The sequence below is a fragment of the Onychomys torridus genome, chromosome 23 (genome assembly GCF_903995425.1).
Source record: "Onychomys torridus chromosome 23, mOncTor1.1, whole genome shotgun sequence".
NCBI lineage: Eukaryota > Metazoa > Chordata > Mammalia > Rodentia > Cricetidae > Onychomys > Onychomys torridus.
The window spans coordinates 23,563,168-23,585,847 of record NC_050465.1 but is presented as its reverse complement, the minus strand read 5'-3'; the positions used below and the strand labels follow the sequence as shown (position 1 = coordinate 23,585,847).

Sequence of the window (22,680 nt, the reverse complement as noted above, 5' to 3'; positions counted from 1 at the left end):
ATTACCTTAATTCTGGCCCTGTCCTGCCACAGACCAGGGAGGGTAATTTTCTTATTACCAACAAGGATAATAACATAAATCTCTGACAGTTCTGTTCACTGCTGTATCAACTGCAGTTTGAATGGAGCCAGCCCAGATGTTTGCTGAAGGGATAAATGCTGAGGGAATGGATGGATAGTTTTAATTTCTGGATCCAGCTGGGGTCAGGGTCCCACATTCAGTAAGGTAAGTGTTCCCGGGCCACTTCTAGGATATAACCCGATTTAGTTCTGATGGTATTTTAGCACTGAGTGGGCAGTGGGATGGGATAGCAAGTAGAGGGACCACAGGACATCACACAGCACAGAGTCGCCACCAGTGGTGTTAACGGGGGAACATGGTTATTTGCTTTGGTCTCCTCGTTCTTATATTGAAGAAGTTAGCAATCATGATTCCTTGATTAAGGGACTTAATTTAGTTACAGATGCTGAATTTTCTCTCCAACCAAGTAAGTGAAGATCTAAGTTCCTACTGGTCCCAAGACGATTGTTAAATGAGGACTGTAACTAGGCCAATGGTAAGGTTTTAAAGTCAGCAAATTGTATAAAAGCAGAAAAGCAGATACAGAATCATGACTTCAAGAGTCTTCGCTACGTGCCAGGCCAAGGCACAGAATGTGGCTTTATCAATATTTATCTCTATCTACATATGCCTTAATTCAAAATGTAATATAAGAGCTCTCACATTTGCATCCATTTTTAAAGCAGTGAGGGCTCTGGGAGGAGCATGAATGTCAGTCACTGGCTGAGTGACCTTAGATGCACTAAAGAACTTATAACGTAAAACGGTAATAACATAAAAGACTAGAGCACTGGTTCTCCCACTTGGCTTCTACAGTGCTTTGAGGAATGAAAGGCACATGCAGAAAGGCACAGAACAGATACATGTAGACACACATGTGAGCTACTCAAGAGTGACACAGAGCAAAAGCATTGAGGGCTAAAGGCAAGAGAGGAGTTGCCTCTTCCTTGACTCTGTCTCCCAAGGCCACTAAGCCTCAGGCACACATTGGGTGTTCAAGTCTACTTCATTGGCCGAGTGCCTACTAAGCACTGGACAGTATTCTAGGTGCCAGAAACAGACACATAAAAACGCAGCCTCCTCTTCTCATGTTGGCTAGAACTGCCCAGAAAAGGTGCAGAGAGAGCTGAGCCATGGGCAAGGGAGGAGCTGTGGGCGGGAGGCAACGTGGAGCAGAGGGCAGGAGTAGACACACAATGCTAGAATACAGACAACACTGTGACTGATGATGACAGGTGAATGGGGACACCCACAACTTGTCCCAAGCAAAAAGGAAGCCTGGTGCATTAAAGAGAATCTACTGACTAACACAGAAGGTTAATATGTGGGAAAACTGTTACACTTTGGGTACTGGCCCCATAGAAGGTTATTTTATGTTACAGCTGATTTGAGAGGTGGAAAGGAACTAGTTGGTTCATGGCAGTGCGACTTATTATCACAGTCATTAGGAGACAATTCCATCATGTGCTGTTTGCTCTGATTATCTCAATTTCCCCAGCTAATTTTTATTAACAACACAGACCTTCAAGGAGCATATAGATGTATGAAATGGCAGGCGTCAGGGAAAGCAATGTGGCATTTTCCTAGCTTCTTAAATTAAAAACAAATTAGTAGCACTGGCTGAAAATGATAGGAATTTCAGTGTAAGGTGGAGCTGTCAACTGTGAAAATTTAATACTTTAGTGAACACTGCTTTGGGGGAGGTAAAGGGAGTTTTGAAAGAACACTTGAGTAAGAAAAAAAATCCTGAAGAATGCTCTCCTCAGACTTGAGATAAAGAGCTAGCAGAAAATGTAGGGGCAGCTGCACTCCATGGGAAATATGTTTACCATGAAGGCATTTATTGGTTCTCATTTTACTGTCCTTCTTTTAGTATATTATGGTGAAATGTGTTCAAGGTGGGGACTTTAGTATTATAGGCATTGCAGATAAGAGGAAGCACCTGAAGGCACACAAGGTGGGACTCTCCCCAGAGGAATTTTATTTTTATACAGTAAGAAATGTTTGTATCATATATGACCCTAAAACTCATAGCTGGAAGTGTAAAATGGGCAAAGTATACTCGGCTAGGCATTCTAAAAAGCCTCATGCTGTCTTTCCTCCTTTGGCTGAATGTAATTGAACATGCTCAGGATCTGAAATAAAGCATTTCTGTATTCAAACTCCAACCTCTCTACTGGATTGTCTGTGCCATTTTTTGGACACCTTTACCTAACCTTTCTGAATCTTCAGTTATCAATGTAATAAATCAGAATGAGAAAAATACCAAAGCCAGGGCTTTCATAATGACATGATAAAAATTAACAAAACGATAAAACATGAATTGCTCAGCCCAAAGGGAGTGGGTGATTTTAATACTAAGATAATAGGAATTATTGATATGTCCTATGTTTTTTTTCACTAGGCAGAAATAAGCTGGCTGCAATCAGATGATTTAGATTTGGGTCCCAGAACAATAGCCAAGAGGTCTCCACCTCCTAAATACAGTATCCTCACTACAAACAGCAAAATGTGGTGACAATAATCTCCATATTGCCTAACGCACAAAGCTATAAGAAGCTCTAAACAGTTAGGAGCATTAGAGGTGCTTCTGTCCATGCAGGACACACCTCAGTGAAAAACAAGCAATCTGTCTCCACTTAATGCACCATTACTTATTCTAGCAACACAAGAACAAAGAATATAAATATTTCTTTAAACTAAAACAAGAGTATACACTCCATATAAATTAAATGTGTACTTTCAATAGTTGCTATCTATTATGATACAGTGAGTCTGAGTTTTAAAGGTAAACACAACTTGAATATGAGAGTTTTCATAGGTCAGCTTTATGGACATTGGGCTTATATATGCTACTTGGTTTTAAAATGTGACCCTTTAAAATATTTTTTAAAATGTGACCATAAATAGATTTTCTACTACTGATGGAAGTAATAGAGTCATAAATATACTACTAGTGACCTCACTGCCAAGATTAATATAATAATTAATATATAATATATAAGAGTGTATGTCTAATATATATGAGGTAATGCTGTAATGTTTGAAGTGTAAGAAGTCTAGAGATACTAAAGAGACAGAGTTAGTTTGCATAAGAAATGACAGAATCCTGTGCAAAACTCGGGCAGAGAAAAAGCATAGATGTCAAATGCTCCCCTCCATCTGCATTTGATCTTGTGATTTCAATAATGTGGGTTAGAGTCACGGCAGCCCCGAGGATGGACTACTGGAAGATAGGGAAGGGAGCTGAACTGTAGTTGATCTGCTCTCAATCAGCCCACAGATCACCCAGTGTCGTCTTTGCTTTCTCTTTATTCCAGTCTAGTAACCAGTCATGCCACAACCATGAACAGGATCAGAGATGGGAGTGGGTGTAACCCTGATGCAAATGCTATTCTGAGGAATGCCTGACCTAAAAGGACAGCTTTGGACTTGAAAGCTGACAGCGATGGAATGATTCAGGGTGGGCACCGTGTGATGGGCCCACTTCCTGCTGCAACCACAGCTCCAAAGGTACACAAAATAGGAGTTGATAGAATAGGGTCACTTGAGGCTTTTGGACTGCGTCATTGGCTGTTCTTTCTCTCTGTACTAACCATTCTACCTGGTATACTTAAGTGCGAAGCCCCTCAGAAATAGTAAGAGAATCAATAATGAGAAGTTTGAGATGGGGTGATAAGATCCCATGCTTGCTGGGGAAAACTGGTTTAGCTACCCTCTGAGATGATACAAAAATTTCTAAACACAGTTCAGAGACCTGCATAGTCTCGGTGATTTGTGACACTGTAGATGAAAATCTAAAATATTTAAGGGGTGATTGGCTGAACTTTCACTTAGGGAAAAACACAGCGGAATGTAGCAAAAAGTAAAAAAGCACATGAGTGCCCTCGTCTCTGTGACTTTAGAATAAATAAGCCTTGTTCTTGGAGAAAATAGTTTAAAAAGGAAAAGAAGAAGTGGGGGGAAGCCTCCTTCCATCGAGAACAAGAAGGAACACACATGCTCTCAACTACTCAGAGTTGTAAACAGTGTGGGTGTGAACAAGCAGAAAGAACAACCAGACCCTGTGAAGTGTCAACAGAGGAGTGGGTGTGCAGTAAGTAATAAAAACGCAAGACACAGCTACAAAAATAGAGGCATGCGTGTGCATGCGGAGGAACCATGCAACGAAGAGGAGGCTGAGTTGCAAGTGTGTGCTGAGCCATCGAAATCAAAACAGCTATTTAACAAACATGAAATGTCCTCCCCATGTTCTAAGCCACTGGTATGAAAATAGGACAGATCTACAGTTCAGCATGCCACAAACATGTGAGTGTGTCCACTGGGCCCAGGTCTCCCACTGAACATACGCAACCCTGGGAGGTGGGGGCGTGTGAAGGGGCCAAGGTGTTCTAAGGGAACTCCACCCATGTGATAATAATTCCAAGAAAGAGTGTGATTCTGTAGACTGAGACAAGGAATAAACTCTTCTCTCAATCACAGATGGTAAGGTAGTGTCTCATGGCCTGACGTTGCGTTTGGAAAACACTCGCTTACCACTTTTCTCTAGAACAGTGGTTCTCAACCTTCCTAATGCTGTGACCCTTTAATACAGTTCTTCATGTTGTAGTGACCCCCAACCATAAAATTATTTTCCTTGCTACTTTATAGCTATTATGAGTCTGAGTCATTATCTATCTATCTATCTATCTATCTATCTATCTATCTATCTATCTATGATATACATGATATCTGATATGCAACCACCCTGGAAGAGTTGCTCAACTCCCAAAGAGGTCACGATCCACAAGTTAAGAAACACTGTTCTAGAACCTTCTTTACCCCAGTGTTTGTCTCGCTCCCATGGACACACTTACATTTTGTTTTGTTTGGGTTTTTTTGTTTGTTTATTTGTTTGTTTCTGTGTTTGCAATCCCCAGCAGGGAGGATGGGGTACTCTGAAGAAAAGATATTATTTAGACTGCTTGCTTGAGTTTTAAAAAAGTCAAATAAGGTTGTATCTGAAGTCGCTCAGAAAACGATTGCATAAATAAAAAATGAAAACTGCTACAGAAAACTCTAAGTTTATATTTGGGAAAGTTAACGTGTGGCCGCCGAGTTAGGTTAGAGAGTAAGGAGAGGCACAACTCATATCTCAGGCATGTGTGGATTGAAGATGACAGACAAGCAACCGAACCAAGGGCACCATTTAATGTGACTCCAGGGGCATGAAGTCTCAGCTCATGCTAAAAAAAAAAACTTCACTGATGAAATGAGTCCTGAGAACAAAAATGTCTGCAAGAGAAAAGGGAATCTTTTCCGACTACACATTTGAGATGAACTTTCTGTTGCTGACGTACAATCTGTACATTCAGAAAAGGGACATATTCAAATAGTTTGATGGAGGAGCAGGTTAGCTCTGTGAGATACTAAATATGACATTATTCAGAAGAATTATCTTGGTGAAATCTAGGGAAATAACACTTGTAATAAATTTGTTTTATTAGAATTCCATACGGTTCACTTTCTGGTTCAAGTTTCCAAAGTTTCTTACCTGGACTGACTGTTCATCTTTTCACATTTTCCATTGAAATTCAAATCGTGGAGGTTTTCTGATTTGGAATGTGAAGACTCTGTTTCCAGATTTGTCCCTGTTTGTTCTCTCAGGCGATCCTGAAGTGTTGCCTCCCTCTTCAAGTTCATGTCTGAGTATGGGCATCCGAAAGCACTAGTTTGTGTAAAAAGGGAAGGACAGCTGTTAGTTTATCACAATAAGTCAGGGCACAATGTCATCAGAATAGACATGTACCTAATATCTAAAAATGAGAGACTTTCTTCTTTCGAGTGGATAAACTCCAATGGTTTCCTCCCACATTACCTTCTGAGGAATAAAAGTCTCAAGTTGAAGGTCATTCAGCAAAGTGTCATAGACACACTCGTCAGCACGTGCAGCAATTATAATTTTGGGAGCCTACAAATGTAGGACTAGCATCCAGATGTGCCTCCCACGGAACAGCAAGGAGGATGCCAAACACTGGTTCCCTCAGGCTGTGCTCTCTAGTAGGCAAGCCCTTGTTACCTATTTATTTCATCAATGCTGGGGGTAGCTAAGAACCTCTGCCCCTCCCAGAAAACACCAGGCTTCGGGAGCTTAACAGTCATGTATACAGAAACACTATGGCTGCTTTTCTCTGCTCCAGCTTCCTATTGGTGCTTGGTGCTGAAGGCCATGGGAGTATATAGCAGGTGACAGCTAGTGTCTGACAAGTTGACTGACATGTAACTTCCTGTTGGGGAGCCCCACCTGGCAAGGCTGTAGGGTCACTGGTTGTGGAAACTGGTTGTTTTCTGTCTGTAATTTTCTCATGTGTCACCACTATACCTCCTTAAAAAGAACAGCTGTGGGGTTCCTTCCACAGCCCATTGGTAGTATGTTTTATAGCTTTGAGCACACATTTAGTTGTGGATGGTCAGGATGATGATTTCTGCTTAAACTGTATAATTCTGAGGTATAGAAATAATACTAGATTATTGTTCTTTACTGACACAGGAATGTAACAGTATTCTCGGTCACAAAGACAATTAATTTTAGACTTCAGAACAAATTCAAAACAGACTAAACTGCCCCTGTAGAAAATACACAAAGAAAAGCCCCCAGCTGTTGTTTGTTGATGATTCAAGGTCAAAACTGAAACAATTTTGATATACATAACTCCCTGCAATGATTTTCCTTCTACATGTACCCCTATGACTCAAGGTTCAGCCTGCTACTATTATTGTTAAGTCCTGAATTTCGATGTCATTTTTCTGTCTGGGAAAGGGCTACATGCTTGGCCATGCATGACTGGCTGGTCAGCATGACTGGCTGGTCAGTGTGACCTTCCTAGCCTGAGAAAAACTCATGTGTTATGAGACTGAGTCAGACCCTTGACAATGTATTATATAAGTAATTGTCCAGAGTTTGGCTATGGGAGAAGCAGAGGCAATGCAGAGAAGGAAGCTATAGAGAATGTGAGTGAAGTGTATGTGTGCTGAGTGAGAGATGAAGAAGAAGCGTTAGAGAAGGTGACAGAAATGTGAGAGAATGAATGAATGAGAGAGTGAACGAGCAAAGAGTGAATGAATGCTGTAGGAGAAGTCTATGCGTGTGAGTGAGTGTGTGAGACAGAAAGCTGCGTGAAAGAGCTATTGCTACATATAAGAAATGTGTTTAGAGCTATAGAAGAGTGTGAAGGAACTGTGTAAAGTGTTATATGGTGAAGTAAAAGAGAGTGTTACCATCAGAAAGTGTGTGTGTTTCCTTATTTTCCCATCAGGTAGAAAAAGTCGAGATAGATAAGAATTTATTCCTAACCCTCACTACTCTGAGGTATTCTTTGTGCTACCCTGGAGCAGATCTGGGATCTGGCCTCTCACCATCTGGGATAGTTCAGGAGGATTGGACTCCTAGGTGGCTAAGTAGACCATAGGCCAGGTGGCCTGGGGCTCTTCTTGCTCTTCATCATTGTCAAATGGAATCCTGAACTGAGAATGTTGGCTTTGGTCGAGGGGTCAGCTAGACCACATGATTCATCTAATCAGGCTCTTTCACATGTCTGTGTTCATGGTCTTCCCTCCAAAAGAAATCTTCAAACATTTGCTGCTGATAGCTGCCAAGTAGCTACTACCAGGGAAAGTGAGGATGCCACCGAGTGCCTAGATGCTCTCTGGGGAAAGGTGCTTCCTATCTCAGGCTCAGCTCTCCACAGTGGAGTGAGAGAAAAGCAGGGTCAACTCAGAAGAGTTTCTGTGATGGAGAAACACATACACACACACACACACACACACACACACACACACACACACACACACGTATGCACGCACACACTGTAAGACAGACATTCCTACAGTCTCATATCAAGATCCATTAGACTTGTGGCTTCTATTATCACCACAGTGTTAGAAGAAGCGACATCTAGAGGAGTATGTGGTCAAATTGATATAGAGACAGCTTGCTTTTTCAGGAATGCACTTCCTCTTTACTGTATGTCTGCTTATATAGTACAAATGAAATTCTTCATGAATACATGAAAGTTACATCATGGACCAAAGCCAACTTCCCTCTGTCTATCATAGAATGCATTTTCCAGAAGGGTCTATAAGCATGCCCACTCCAGAAGGGCTTTAGTGGCAAGCTCTATCTAGAATTGGTCTCTAGAATTGGAGTGGAGTAACCAGGACCCAAGCCTGGCTCAATGTAACAAGATAGGCCTGTGTCAGTATCACAGTATCATGGTTGACCAACAGCCTCTGCCACAGATAGGAAGGCCCTTTCTGTGGGTATGGTTAAATGACACCAATTAGTGCTGGTCTATTGGCCTATACATCTTTCAGTTCTTGGTTACAATAATATACTATACACAATAATGTAGTGAACCCCCTAAATGAGTTGTTGTGAGGGGTTAAGCACAGTAGAGAATACAAATCCAGTAAAGAAGTTAAGATACTCATACCAATAAACACAAATCTTAATAAAAACAAGAAGTCTAATTTTTGGGTGTGTACCATAGGCCATCACAGTAGTGGATGTTCCACATACATCATTATCACTATGCAACAGGTTCACATCAAATGAACAACTTGCCCATTCTCTACACTTTCTTAGGAAGTCCCCTGGTTACCAAATTATTAGTCCCAGAGGTGGGCAGAGGTGGAAAATCTCAAAAAGGCATGTTAAGAAACCCCTGGCATAGATCAGACAGTATCAGGCATGAACAGGAAATCAGGTGGGTAGGGAAGCGAGGAAGGATCTGGAAGGAGTTGGGGGTGGGATGGAGTATGGTTAAAAAAAATACTGTATAAATCCTCAAAGGATTTTTTTAAAGTCCTGGCATAATTTTTGTGCAGAGACATTGAGGATGTGGATACACACAGTGTTAGGTCGGGGACCTGCCCAATGGCTGGGAAACCATGGTGAGTGGCCTGAGATGAAGCACTACTACAGCAGTGTAGAGCAGGTTATGTCTGTTAGGCTGCACTGTTGGAGATCTAAGAAAGCACCTTCTGCAGAGAAAGGCTAGAAGATTTTACACTAACAAGAGAGACTGAGAAGTCTTGTTCTACATACAGCTGCTACTTGGAATCATTCACACCCATCTGACACAGACTCCCAGTTTGAAGCTTTAATGATCAAGGCCATAAATTTATTTAACTTTTAACCTCCTGTAATAACTTCAGGTGATTCTTGCTACCTGGTGTTGTTACCACCCATCCCCACCTCTCTGGCTCATTGGTCCAGCATGGAGAGACAGTGAACACAGAGCTTTCTTGTTCAGTACTTTCTTGTGTTGGAAGAAATTTGTTCTCCTGGAACCCCCTTCACTATTCAGTGCATGGTATCATTCAGCATTTGCCTATGCGCTGATGGCATTCTCATCCTCTTTGACTCCATGGCCGCTAGGAATTCAAAACCAAACAGAATCCCTGGAGCATTGCTAAAATGAAGTAGTTTCTGATTCAGCCAGGCAAGGCATGTGAGGTCCTGGATCCCAATGATACAGACTGTGAGGTTCCAAAGAATATATTCAATGACAAAATCACACTTTGCAAAAGAGCCTGGTGAAGAATTTAAGGTGCTGATGAAAGGTGAAAAGGAAGCGCAAAAGAAGTGGGAAGATGGAGCTTTCAGATCGAATTGTCTTCAGCACTTTGAGCCTCAGAAGCAAGGTTATGAATTTGCTGGGAGCCAGGTCTGTATTGTGACACTGATAGCCTGCATTCTCAGCAGAAAACAGTTCATGCAGAAGAGATGTCATGTTGACGGTGACCTCCCGTCTCACAAGCCCAAGTCGCTGCCCTACAGGCATGCAAGTGTGTAAGAGCCTAGTCACATGGAAAAAAAATCAGTCCTTGAAGAGGTATCAACCACTTAAAACCTAACTCTGCATCTTTAGATTTAGCTAAATATTGGGGAAATATTGCTCTAAAGGGAATAAAAATAGAAATAAAATAGATCCAAAATAAAAATAGTCAGCATAGAAAATTTCTGTGCTGGCTCGCTTGAAGTCAACTTGACACGAGCTGGAGTCATTTGAGAAGAGGGACCCTCAATTGAAAAAAAATGCCCCCACCAGATTGGCTTGTGGGCAAGCCTGTTGTGCATTTTCTACATTAGTGAATGATGTGTGTATGTGTGTGTGTGTGGGGGGGGGGGCTGGGAAGCCTATTGTGGGTGGTGGTACCCCTGAGCATGTGGTCCTAGGGCATATAAAAATCAGGCTGAGCAAATATTGGGGAGCAAGGCAGTAAGCAGCACCCCTCCATGGTCTCCACATCAGCTCCTGCCTCCAGGTTCCTGCTCTGTTTGAGCTCCTGACTGACTTCCTTCAGGGATGGACTGTGCTGTGGAACTGTAAGCTGAATAAACTTTTTCTTCCCCATGCTGCTTTTGGTCATGATGTTTTATCACAGCAATAGAAACCCTCAGTGGCCTATGTTGAAATTGCTTGAGTTAAACCTCCAGTATTCAGGGTCTAACAGCACCGTCTGAATGATGGAGAAGTATAATAAGATCCCAGGTCACTGTGGGTGGAGACAGAGAGCAGACTGACTGGCTGAGGAGACCTGCAGGCAGCAGGTGCCTCTTTAGGAGTGTTGGCTCTTCTGATGGAGCTGACCACATCGTGTTCCTCCTTAATTCACAGAGTAACACTTTTTCGCAGGGGAAGGAAGAGACATCGTGATCTATTAGGCTGACCCACAGGAAACTGAAACATGTGGACATGGGGAGTTTCATACGGCTTACTCAAATCCTTCATAAAACACTGTCAGTGCCAGACTCTAACAGTCAAGCCAATGAATAGGGGAAGTAAGCTGAGCAAGCATAACACTGAAAGACAGTTGCAGCAAGCAAGGGCGTTAGTTTATTTTTTTTGACAGATCCCTTTTACCTCAACATGAAGGAAGGAAACAGTCGCAAACACCATTAGTGACTCACAATGCCAACACTATGAGATATTAATGATTACAAGAAGATGTGGTGGATTTGTGTTGAGAATATGCAAGACTAGATTTTAGCATCTGGAGGTAAATGGAAACACAAACTACTCATGTCTTCAGAGCAGTGCTCTGAAGGCAGCTCTGCCTCTGCGTCTCAATGAGGTCAGTGTGTGGGAGGAAGCAACTCAGGCAGTCGATGCCGAATCCCGGCATTTGGTGTCTGGCCAGGAGACCCCTCTGCTGCTCTGTCCTCCTTCTTGTCTCATCAGGGACGCCTCATCCCGAGGGCTGCTGTGGTTTTCCCTGTTCCGAAGACCCACACTGATGACAGGAGGCCAGAGGCGATTCGCCAAGCCCTGTCCTCAGATTTTACAGGCACGAGGTCCAGCAGCAGCAACAGCAGCACATTCTGGCACCCTCGAATCTGTGGGCTTCTTCTGTTCTGAAGCCTCATCAGTCTTGTAGGATTTGGTTCCCCTACATCAACACCAGCATCAGTCTTTATTTGCAAATGTCCAGCCACCGCCATGACTAGAATCTGGGTGCTCCAGTGTGGCACACTGTGGTCCGGCTTTCCTTGCCATCTCATCCCATAACTCAATCATTCCTTATCCCCTAACCTCAAGCCAGGAAGCACAGATTCACTTCCCACATGCCACCTTGCCTATCTTTGTAACCTGGAATTACATCCTGTTGTGTCCTTTGCTCCTAATTGAGATCCTGACTAGCATCTCGGGTTCTTGCCCTCTGGCTTCAGTCTTTGAACTGTGGACTCCACTGACTGCTCAGAGACCTCAGGTTCTGAGAACCAAGAATTATCACTATGATCAGCAACATTTGAGCAATCACAATTTCATTGTCACCACCTAGTGAATTTGGCTCCTGTTTCTGACAGTGTCACTTGGCTAAAGATAATGAGCCCTGCCCTGTCAAGTCCTGGAGACAGGAGGTTGGGACCCTAGGAGCCATAACTAAGTTGTCACAGCTTACCTAATGGCAGCCTCCCATGTGGAGTGCAGCAATAGCTTCAGGATGGCTAGGAAGGGCTGAGGCACCAGGCTCCTAGGCCAACCTCCCCCTAGCAACCTCTCAGCATCAAGTCCCAGCTCCTTCCCAAATATTTATTTTGCTTTTTATAACAGCATGGAAAGGAAATGGGAGCAGTATAGACAACAAATGGTGAACACAGCACAGCCCCCTGAGTGCTGCCCTTCAAAGCATAAACAACAACCTGGCAGTCAGCAGAATTGCACAAGTGTCAGGTGATTGACAACCTTTCCCCTCATCCTCAGATGTGAAGTGGTCTGAAATAGGCAAGTGGCTCCCATGAGGGAGTGAGATGAAGGAATGGTCCCATCTAGCCCAGGAATCAGACATGCAGCTGCATTTCAAAGCATTCTGCTCCAAATGCAAGGAACCCACCTCTACTTGATATTTCAGTGAAGCACTTTATTTACTAAACAATATCATTCTTTTCTCTCTGGGAGGGAGATAACAGGGAAAAGTCACACCCTAGCTGGGAGGTTTGATTTTACAGGCACTGTGTGGAGGTACCCTCACTTGACACCTTTTATGGATTGGAAGGCGTGAGGGTTTGGGCTTTTGCTACTGGGAAGCTGCCCCATCAGATCACAAAATGGATCTCCGAGAATTGGCAGAGAAAGGGGATCTCCAACAGAGATTAGAAGGGAGGAGGTAATGGGAGCCTGAGCTATCATTAGTCCTGGAGATGAGCCTCATCTGACAGTGGGCACTTGCTGAGTTCACTAGCAGCTGTACGGATTATGTAAGGAAGTAACACCATCCTCGGATGCTACTTCCCAATATGTCCTCATTGCTTTTAAATTAGAAACACAGTTACCTCTCCCCAGAATGTGCTGCCTTTAATATGAGTAGCCTAAACTTACCTGGTGTTATAAGGCTGGTAAGTAAACATCCTTGTTCTCCCTTAAGAATATATTGACTTCTTAGAAAAATGGCACCAAAAATAGGATATGCATTGAAATACAAATCACTGAAACTATATTATAGATATACAAGTCTCCATTAAACTTTGAAAAGCTAACATATGACCTTAATTGCTGCTGATTTTACTTTTAGGAAGACTGGGAGTTGGTACAAATGATACATATTTGACTGTAGACTAGGAAGCATCATCACTTGATTTTAAATACTAAAAATGTGGCATAATCTCACACATCAAAATAGAAAAATACCTCTCTCTCTCTCTCTCTCTCTCTCTCTCTCTTTCTCTTTCATACATACACACACATTATATACATGTATATATAAATCTGTGAATATATATGTGCATACATACATATGTATGTATGCATATGCATATTCACATACATATAGTCACAAATTTATATATTATTTAATATCTATCTATTTAGAGTATCAAATTTCAGTCAGTTTTCTTTAAATTCAATAGCTTTAAAATAAATTCCTAAAACAATACAGCCAGCTCTCACCCATTACACAGCTGTTATTTCAAACATCAGATAATTTTCTGCACACACAGCAAAAAGAAAATTATGACAATTCTAAAAGTTCTATTACTGGAGTTCAAAAGAAATCTAAATATGTACAGAGCTTAAAGAGTTGAATGAAAGGTTCTTAGTTCTTAAAATTTCCTGTACAATCCTCCAAGATCTTATAAACTCATTAAAATGGCCAATTAGGAAGCTAGATGAGAGTTACAAACTGAATTAAGCATTATAATTGGTTCAACAGGGTGACCGAAAGCATGGGCCAAAGCATTAGAGAAACAATATTAAAATTACTCATGGTTAAACTTTCCACAAGTTCCTCTACCTTTCTGCGTTTTATTTTCACATCTATAAAATGATCGTAGTAGCCAGGGCTTATGTGAAAAAAATGTATGAGTCTACATGAAAGTCTTTGTACTTATAAATAGAAATCAAACAGTTAAGAGTTTTCAGTTTTAAGATTTTGTTCTAAAGCTAAAATACTGTAGAGTTATCTACCACGTGGTAGAGCTGTTTTGGAAGTCTCAGAACTTTAGAGATAGACTCTAGCTGGAAGAGGGTCACTGGGAGCATCATGGTCCTGGGAAACCATACCTTACCCCAAACACCTCTAGCCTTAACTTCCTCTGGCAGAGTCTGTCTGCAACATGAAGTGTTACATGTTCTGCCTTTTATTCTGAAGATCTGCACCACTATAAGCCTAGAATATAAGCAAAGGAATACAGACCAAAAACACCAGAACTATGAGGCAAACAATCTCTCCTTGTACATTGCTTTGTCAAGCATTTGGTCAACATGAGGTAGTTACTGTATTGTTGAGCCCCATTTGGATACTTCTTTTGTCTTCTATTTCCCCAGTAAGAATTCTGGCTATCCATAGGCCTCCTCTGATACCACCGGGGTTGACAACTTGATGTGCTCATGTCTATGAGAATTTGTTTTTTCTGATTGCTAATTGATGTAAGAGGTGCCAGCCCACTGCAGGTGGTGTTACCCCTGGGCAAATGTTCTTGGGCTGTGTAAGAATGCTGGGTGAGCATGAGCCAGGGAAGGTAAACTAGGAAGCCACACTCCTGTAAGACCTTTGCTTCAGTTCCTGCCTCCTGGTTCCTTCCTTGAGTCTCTGCCCTGAGTTTCTTCACTGACAGTGTGTGACCTTGGAATTGCAAGATGAAAATAAATCTTTTCCCCTCAAGTTGATTTTGGTCATGGTGTTTATCATTGCAACAAAAAGTAACTAAGACAGCACTCTTAGACCTAAGCAGCAACATTTTCACACTGCATTCAATGACCCCTGATGCACATCACCTTACCAGCCATTTGCATCCTCATTACCCTCAAAACCAAGCTCTAGTCACTTCAAAATGATCTCTGCTCTCCAAACTTGACAGCCTTTCCAACTTTCATGAGTGTGAGTGCCACTGCATTGTTACTTGAACTACTGATCTTCTTCAGTGGAATAACTTTTCTGCCAATCAGAAGCCATAGATGCAAAGTCATTAACGCTGAGCAGCCCGCCACTCAGCACCTCGGTACACATCAGCTCCCAAACCAATGGTCCAGATCTGGGATGGGACACTTCACATATTTACTCCTAACCCTCAGACTGATGAGAGATATTGTCCCAACACAATGCTGAAGAACGAGCATCTACTGTCTCGACAGCAGAGAACATGTCCTCTCTCTCATCTCAGTCTCTTCATCAATGTCTCCAAACTCAGCCCATGTTTGTTACCCTCTTTGCAGTTCCTCCCTCTAGCCTTGTGGTTCTCAACCTTCCTAATGCTGCAAACCTTGAATACAGTTCCTCAAGCTGTGATGACCCATGACCGTCACATTATTTTCATTGCTACTTCATAACTGTAATTTTGATGCTTTTATGAATCATAGGGTAAACATGTGTTTTCCGATGGTCTAAGATGAACCCTGTGAAAGGGTCAGGGGTTGTGACCCACAGGTTGAGAACTGCTGATCTAGCCATTCTAGATAGCTGCCTCCAAGGAATGATCTCTGTCATTTAGAAACTGTGAACCTTTTTCACTTTCTGGCATCTGTATTGACCCGGATGAAACAACAGAGGCTCACCTGCAGAACTGGAGGACCAGTCACCCCCTCGAGTCACAATTCAGCCCAAAGAGCTCCTGATGTGATTTTTAGCAATATTCATAAATTTGAAACCCATAAAAGGCAAGCAAGAAAATGAACTTTTAAGCTGGTGTACATAGAAAGAGAGGGACATTAAGTTCGGTCTCTATTTACTTCTTTTTCATGGTAGCTTGGAGCTTAGTCATTTCATTAATGTCTGTCCTAATATCAAAGAGTCAAACTCAAGATGCAGCATTTAATTGCTTTAGGAGATACACTTTAATTGAGCTCGTACCAAAATGTTTTCTGAGTTCTGTTGTAGGTAATATGTTCAATAAACCAGACAGGGAAGAAATACACCTACAGTGAAGAGAGGCATGTGTGGAAAGGGAGATGGAGAGGGAGACACAGAATGGATATTCCTTTAGAGTATCAGTGTATGGTTTACTAGAAACTTCTAAGGTGTAAATTGGTCTTAAGGAGTGAGGTAGTATACTAACTACCCACACTAATGGCCTTTGGAGAATTTACGCTGCAATCAGCTTAATGTACTGAATAAGCAATTTGTGTAATTTATTCAGGGAGATGATCTGATAAATAAAATCTGTGGTTTAAAAATATTCTACCAGAACCCCAGCTACACAGCAAACATTAAGCAGGAAATTAAACAAATGAAGTGATTAGCATGTTACAATATTAATTCAATCAAAACAATTATGGCAATAATTTTGCATTTCTGTTATTATAAGGAACATTTTTGTTAATATACAAGTTGTTTTTGTCCCTCTAATCATCGTATTTGAGTTAAGAGGTGTGATCATATCAAAGCAATTTTTTATAGTTCAATTTGCAAATACAGTTTTATATTGGACTACCCTGGATTGAAATACATTGTTTCTTTGAAAAATATAGTATATTTCCTCTTTTTCATTTTTTTGTTTAAATTTTATTAAGAACATGAGAATTTAAAGATAGACTGTCACCTGGAGGAGAAACTGCATTTCCGGAACAGTGGTTCAAAAAGAACAAAAAGAACTTGGTAATTATCTAGCTCAAAAATGCTTCAAGCATGATTTTTAAAAACTATCTGTAAATTAAATGTATACATTTTGGCAATGGAGCCTAATGAAATAATCCCATCTGCTGGAAGACTTTAAATTCAACACGATGAAATTTAAATTAAATTGTTGCTAATTAGCAATACATGAAGGTGTTTGCATTTCAGTAATTCTTGGCAAATGTATGTGCTAAGACTAGGTGTGCTAGTTGGGTGCTGAAAAAAGAAACCAACTCATCCTTCACCTGCCTAAGATAAGTGTCCTCAAAGACTCACAAACTCAAGAGGGTTTGTGGAGGTCCTGTTGGCTTGCTTCCCCATCAACTTCACAAGCCATTGGCTGTGAGCCCTGTGGAGCCACTAGAAGCTTACATTGGGATCTTCACTTAGAGCTCAAACATCCTATAGGCTGACCACCACCCACAATCAAAATGTAATATTCCATTTGTCATTCCCCCCTTGCTTCTGAAGCTTCTAGGACCTTTTAAAATTTTTAATTTTTTTAAAACTCTATCACTTTCAAATGGAGGAGAGCCTGCCAAATGGGACAGGATGGATGAACTTGGAGAACAGTATGCTAAGAGAAAGAAGCCAATTGCTGAAGAGGAGAAACTGCATGATGCCTCTTCCATGTGGTATAAGCAGAGAGCTAAATGGTGATTGGCAGTAACTGGTGGAAGAGGAAATGGAAAAGCTGCTTCTCAGTAGGATACATTCCCAGTTACATAAGAGAGTGATTTCTATCTATCTAGTATGCCTCTAGTAAACAGCATTATGTCATATACTTAAAATTTTACCGCCAGTAAAATTTTCCTACAAAGGAAAAGTGCATTTGAAAGTTTAATATGTAGAGGCCTATTCCATTTAAAGAATATGATTGTTGATTACATTATTTCTAAATTAGTTAACATGCCACAAGGCAAATGTGTCCTGAAATCTAATATGTATAAAGCAATATTGTCCTTATTAGCAATAAGAGGCTAATTAGAAATTAAGAATCTTTCATTAAATCTTGAAGGGAGATATTTAACAACAAATTTAAGAAAAAAAAATACTCTGATAATACATAGTTGGCTTATCAATATACATTCTGATAATGATAAATAACTTTAATTTAATAATAAATAATTTTAAGAGAATGTTATCAATATTATTTTTCTACAATAAACTATTCTAAAATGTTATTTAAATAAACTACTTGCTATTAATAACACATGATTGTGTTTTATAAAGACTATGGATTTATCCTAAAGTATGTATTTGTATGTTTTTATTTCTATTAACTTTAGCTCATAAAATCATTCTTAAAATTAAAGGGAATGATATTAAAATAAAGCTTGATTCATCTAATGTTAAAGAGGTTACACTTTCATAGTATTCCTATGCACCACAACCTGATTGAAGTTCTTTCTAAATTAATTCATCCTGGCTCATTCTCACAGAAGTCCCATGAAGGATGTCTCTCTTTTCTCCCTTTTCTTGAAAATGGAACATTTTTTTTCTCACATAATATATCCTGATTACAGTTTCTTCTCCCTCTGTTCTATCCAGTTCCTTCCCACCTCCCCTCCCGTCTGGATCCATACCCTGTCTGTCTATCATTAGAAAACAAACAGGCTTCTAGGGATAATAATAAAATATAATATAAAAGATTAAATGAAAACCAACACACTGGAATTGGAGAAAACAGATACACAGAAGGATATAAAACCCAAAAAAGACAGGAAATAGAGACCCACTCATTCACATACTTAGGAATCCCATAAAGACACTAAACTGGAAGCCATAATATATAGGTTTAACTCTGTGGTATAATATTTGCCTTGTGTACCTAAGTCCCTGGGTTCAATACTCAGTACCTCAGGAAAGGAGAAATGGAGGGAAAATGACAAATAGGATATGGTGGCTGACACCTGTAATCTCAGCACTTGGGAAGCTGAGGCAGGGGAATCTCTGTCTGTTTAAGGTGAACCTGTGTTTCATAGTGAGTTTCGGGCAAGCCTGGGCTACAGGATGGGATTATGTCTCAAAAGGAAAGAAAAAGAAATGGAAAGGAGACCTCTCTTTGTTGTCATTTGGCAGATGCCAAGTGTGAAGCACAGAGGACTTCCATCAGTCAAGGCTACATAGCTGGGGAATTATACAGAGAGGATGTAAGTGCTGGTGCCTTGATGCCAGGGACTGAGTTGTAAGAATGTATCAAACTGTTTCCTGGGAAAGACATTTTTCCCAAATACGTAAGAAAATAAAAATGAAGAAACACCTGCTAGAGTGCTTCCCACATAGTAGGTGCCTTGTTGACTGGTAAGTGACACACCGATGTATTCCTAGATGTCTTGGGCACTGTTGAGAATGAGTAGGATCATTAGGATACTCTTAGGGAATTTCAGCTGTTTCAGGTTTTAAGTTTTCATTCTCAAATGTGGAGATGCCTCAAGAATAGAACACATGGTAGAGAGGGGTTCTTTAGAAAGAGACACGTTCTCTGTATGGAGTGAAATGCAATGTGAAGAACTGGCCATCTGGATAACTTTTTATTGGGAAAAGCCATAATGTATAAGCCACAAGAAAAAAAGAAATCATAATCAGACTGCAACCCACAGAACCAGGGAGGGTATATAGCAGGGGGAACCCTAGGACGACTGTGGCTTATAATAAGTTTTGGTTTTACTCAATTATTGGGCAAGCTTCAATGAAACATTTCACTATTAGGATAAGAATTTATACTGTATCAAGCTGATAATAGAAAAATAAATAAATAAATGTAAAAAAGAGATAAAAAAGTCTTGGTTTTCTGCCAGAAAAAACAACTTCAAAACTCCCTGACACCATGATCTAAAATGAGAACTTATACATCTCATATATGCACATACACTGAGGTTGCAGCTGTAACAGCCAAATACAATAATTTACCCAACATAACAGTAAACACCTTCAAAGTACTTGATCCTAGGATCAAGAGACAATAAAGTTCTCAATCACATGTATTGCAGAATACCATGTGCATAGCACTGGGCTAGTTATGTAGTAATATAGTACAACAAAGACCCAACATTTTATATGTCTTTCACTTCCACAGTGGCAAAATAAATGCATTAGAAATATTAAAGATGTTGCATGTGGCAGCACTTACCTGTAAATCCCAGAACTTGGTAGACTGAGACAAGATTATGGCTAATCTGGACTATATATATATATATATATATATATATATATATATATAGAGAGAGAGAGAGAGAGAGAGAGAGAGAGAGAGCAGGCCTCAAACAAATTACAAAATACTAAATACTAAAGGACGCAAAGGGATTCTTGTGGTTCATTACACTATGCATGGTACATTATATATTCAAGAGTCATAGAGTCATTAAAACAGGAAAATATACGTAGTAAACATTTAATAGGGAACCAAGTTCTATAAGTATATAGCACACTATATGCATTGTTTAATTAAACAAAGAAAACCTAGATGAGGGACAAGGCTCATAAAATTGTTTTTGTGGCTGCTGCTGCTTTGTCTTACTAGTGTGCCGAGAAAGGCACAAGGCCAGATTCTTGAAACAGAACTCGACTTAAAAGGTTTCAAAGGAGAAACTTTGAAAGAAGCTGGAAGTGGTTCTCCAATGGGCCAAGGGGCCAGAAGCAAAGGCTGAGGTAAGGGACTGATTGTCCAGATCAGAGTAAAACAGAATATGGGTTCTTGACTTGGGCAATTTGAGAAAATGACAACATTCTGGAAACCTGTCTTGGAAGCCCCAGCTGTGAGAAGAATTGGAAAGGGCACCAGGGCACAGATGGATGACAAGAAAGTCTGGCCAGAAACAGAAGGAAGAGTTAGTTTTGACACACATTCTAGAAAAACAACCGTTGGCACATGGAGTTTACTAAAGCTGGAGGTTCATAAAGTAAACAATGTCATAGAAACCCATTGAGTAGAAGGATGAAGGTGGGTAAGGCAGAGGGGCTATCTTGGGCTAAGAATATGTGTTGCTTTTAACACTTTGAAAGACAGGGAAAACAGAATGATTGGACTCACTCTACAGGTGGGCAGAGGTAAGGAAGTGTGGCATGATGACCACCAGCAGACCCCTACAATGAAAATAGATGGTTCTCACTCCGCTCCATATTTCAGTCTGCACAGACCAGTAGCTCTTCATATTTCATGTACCCAATTATTATAGTCCAAACATCTTTAACATTTCACTTCTTTAACTCTGTCCAGATGTCATATTCTATTGAGCAATGGAATTAATCATTGAAATGCTTCAAGGATTGCAGACATACCACATGGAAGGGTGTGTTGTGTGAGAGAGTACCCCCACCCTCTCTTTACTCATAATCTCCTCTAGAATTGTTCTCTTTTGGTTGGAGTAGGTAGATGCTCAGAACAGGAACATCGCCCATAATCTCAGTCCTAGTTTCTTGTCTCTTGCTGTGAAGACAACTTATATAAGACCAAGGCAACTTATATAAGAAAATATTTATTAGGGGCTTGCTTACAGTTTCAGAGGGTGACTCCATGAGCATTATGATGGGTAGAGCATGGCAGAAGGCAGGCAGGCATGGTGCTGGAGCAGTAGCTAAGAGCTTACATATTGAGGTAGCAACCACAAGACAGAAAGCTAACTAGGAATGGTGTGGTTTTTGAAGCCTCAAAGCCCACCCCCAGTGACACACCTCCTCCAAGAAGACCACACCTCCTAGTGCTTCCCAAGCAGTTCCACCAACTAGGGACCAAATATATATGAGCCCTATGGGAACCATTCTCATTTCAACCATCACAGTCTCTAACTGCAGTCCAGGTGTGGATTCTTATTTGATGTAAGCACATTGTTTCAGTGTTACTTAGTACTGTAAGGTGACTGGGAAACTTCCAGGAATACATAAGAATGACCCCAACTAAGACTCCTAGAGGGTGCCTTAACAGGCTTTCTCCTGTAATCCCAGATTGGTGACTACCCTAATTGTTATCATAGAACCTTCATCCAGTAACTGATGGAAGCAGATACAGAGATCCACAGCCAAGCACTTGGCAGAGCTCCAAGAGTCCAGTTGAAGAGAGGGAGGAGGGATTATATGAGCAAGGTAAGCCAAGATCATGATGGGGAACCCACAGAGACTGCTGACTTGAGCTTAGAGGAGCTCACTGACTCTAGACTGACAGCTAGGGAGCCTGCATGGGACCAACCTAGGCCCTCTGTAGTGGGTGACAGTTATGTGGCTTGGTCTGTTTGTTCTCCTCTAGCAGTGGGACCAGGATCTGTGTCTGGTGCATGAGCTGGCTTTTTTTAATCTATTCTCTATGGTGGCATGCCTTGCTCAGGCTTGATGCAGGGAGGAGGAGCTTGGTCTTGCCTCAACTTGATGTGCCAAGCCCTGTTGACTCCCATGGGAGGCCTTACCCTTTCTGAGGAGGGGATGGGGGTGAAGGTAGAAAGGAGGTGGGGGAGGGAATGAGAGTAGAGGTGGGAGGGAAAACTGTGATTGGTATGTAAAATAAATTTTTAAAAATAAGTAAAATAAATAAAAATAAAAAATAAAAACAACAAAAAATAAAATAAAATAAAAACAGCCTTTGTGGCTGGGGGTAAACTCAAGGAAAAAAGAGGAACGTGTATGTGGCACTTAGGGAAGATCATCAAAAAGGTTTTCTTTCAGGTTTCATATTGTCAGTTACCATCTGTGGTGGTTTGAATGAGAACAGCCCCTGCTGACTTATGTCCCAGGTAACGGAACTGTTTGGGATGCATGGCCTTGTTGGAGAAGGTGTGTCACTAGGGGTGGGCTTTGAGGTTTCAAAACCCCTAGCCATTTCTAGTTAGCGCTCTCTCGCTCTCTCTCTCTCTCTCTCTCTCTCTCTCTCTCTCTCTCTCTCTCTCTCTCTTTCTGCCTCCTGCTTGCAAATCAGAATGTAAGCTCTCAGCTGCTGCCCCAGCACTGAGTCTGCCTGCATGCTGTCATACTCCTCACCATGATGGACGTGGACTCACCCTCTGAAACTGTATGCCCCCAACAAACTCTCTTCTATAAGTT

The 22,680-nt window shown here is 41.1% G+C and overlaps 1 protein-coding gene across 1 annotated transcript in view; it reads right to left on the bottom strand.

The window, feature by feature from the left end:
* Nucleotides 1-22,680, bottom strand: part of LOC118573411 (lethal(3)malignant brain tumor-like protein 4) — a 317,599-nt gene that overhangs the window by 4,684 nt on the left and 290,235 nt on the right. The window contains exon 14 of the mRNA XM_036173702.1: nucleotides 5,594-5,767. Within this exon, the coding sequence (XP_036029595.1) occupies nucleotides 5,594-5,767 (174 nt within the window). The remainder of the gene's footprint in view (nucleotides 1-5,593; nucleotides 5,768-22,680) is intronic.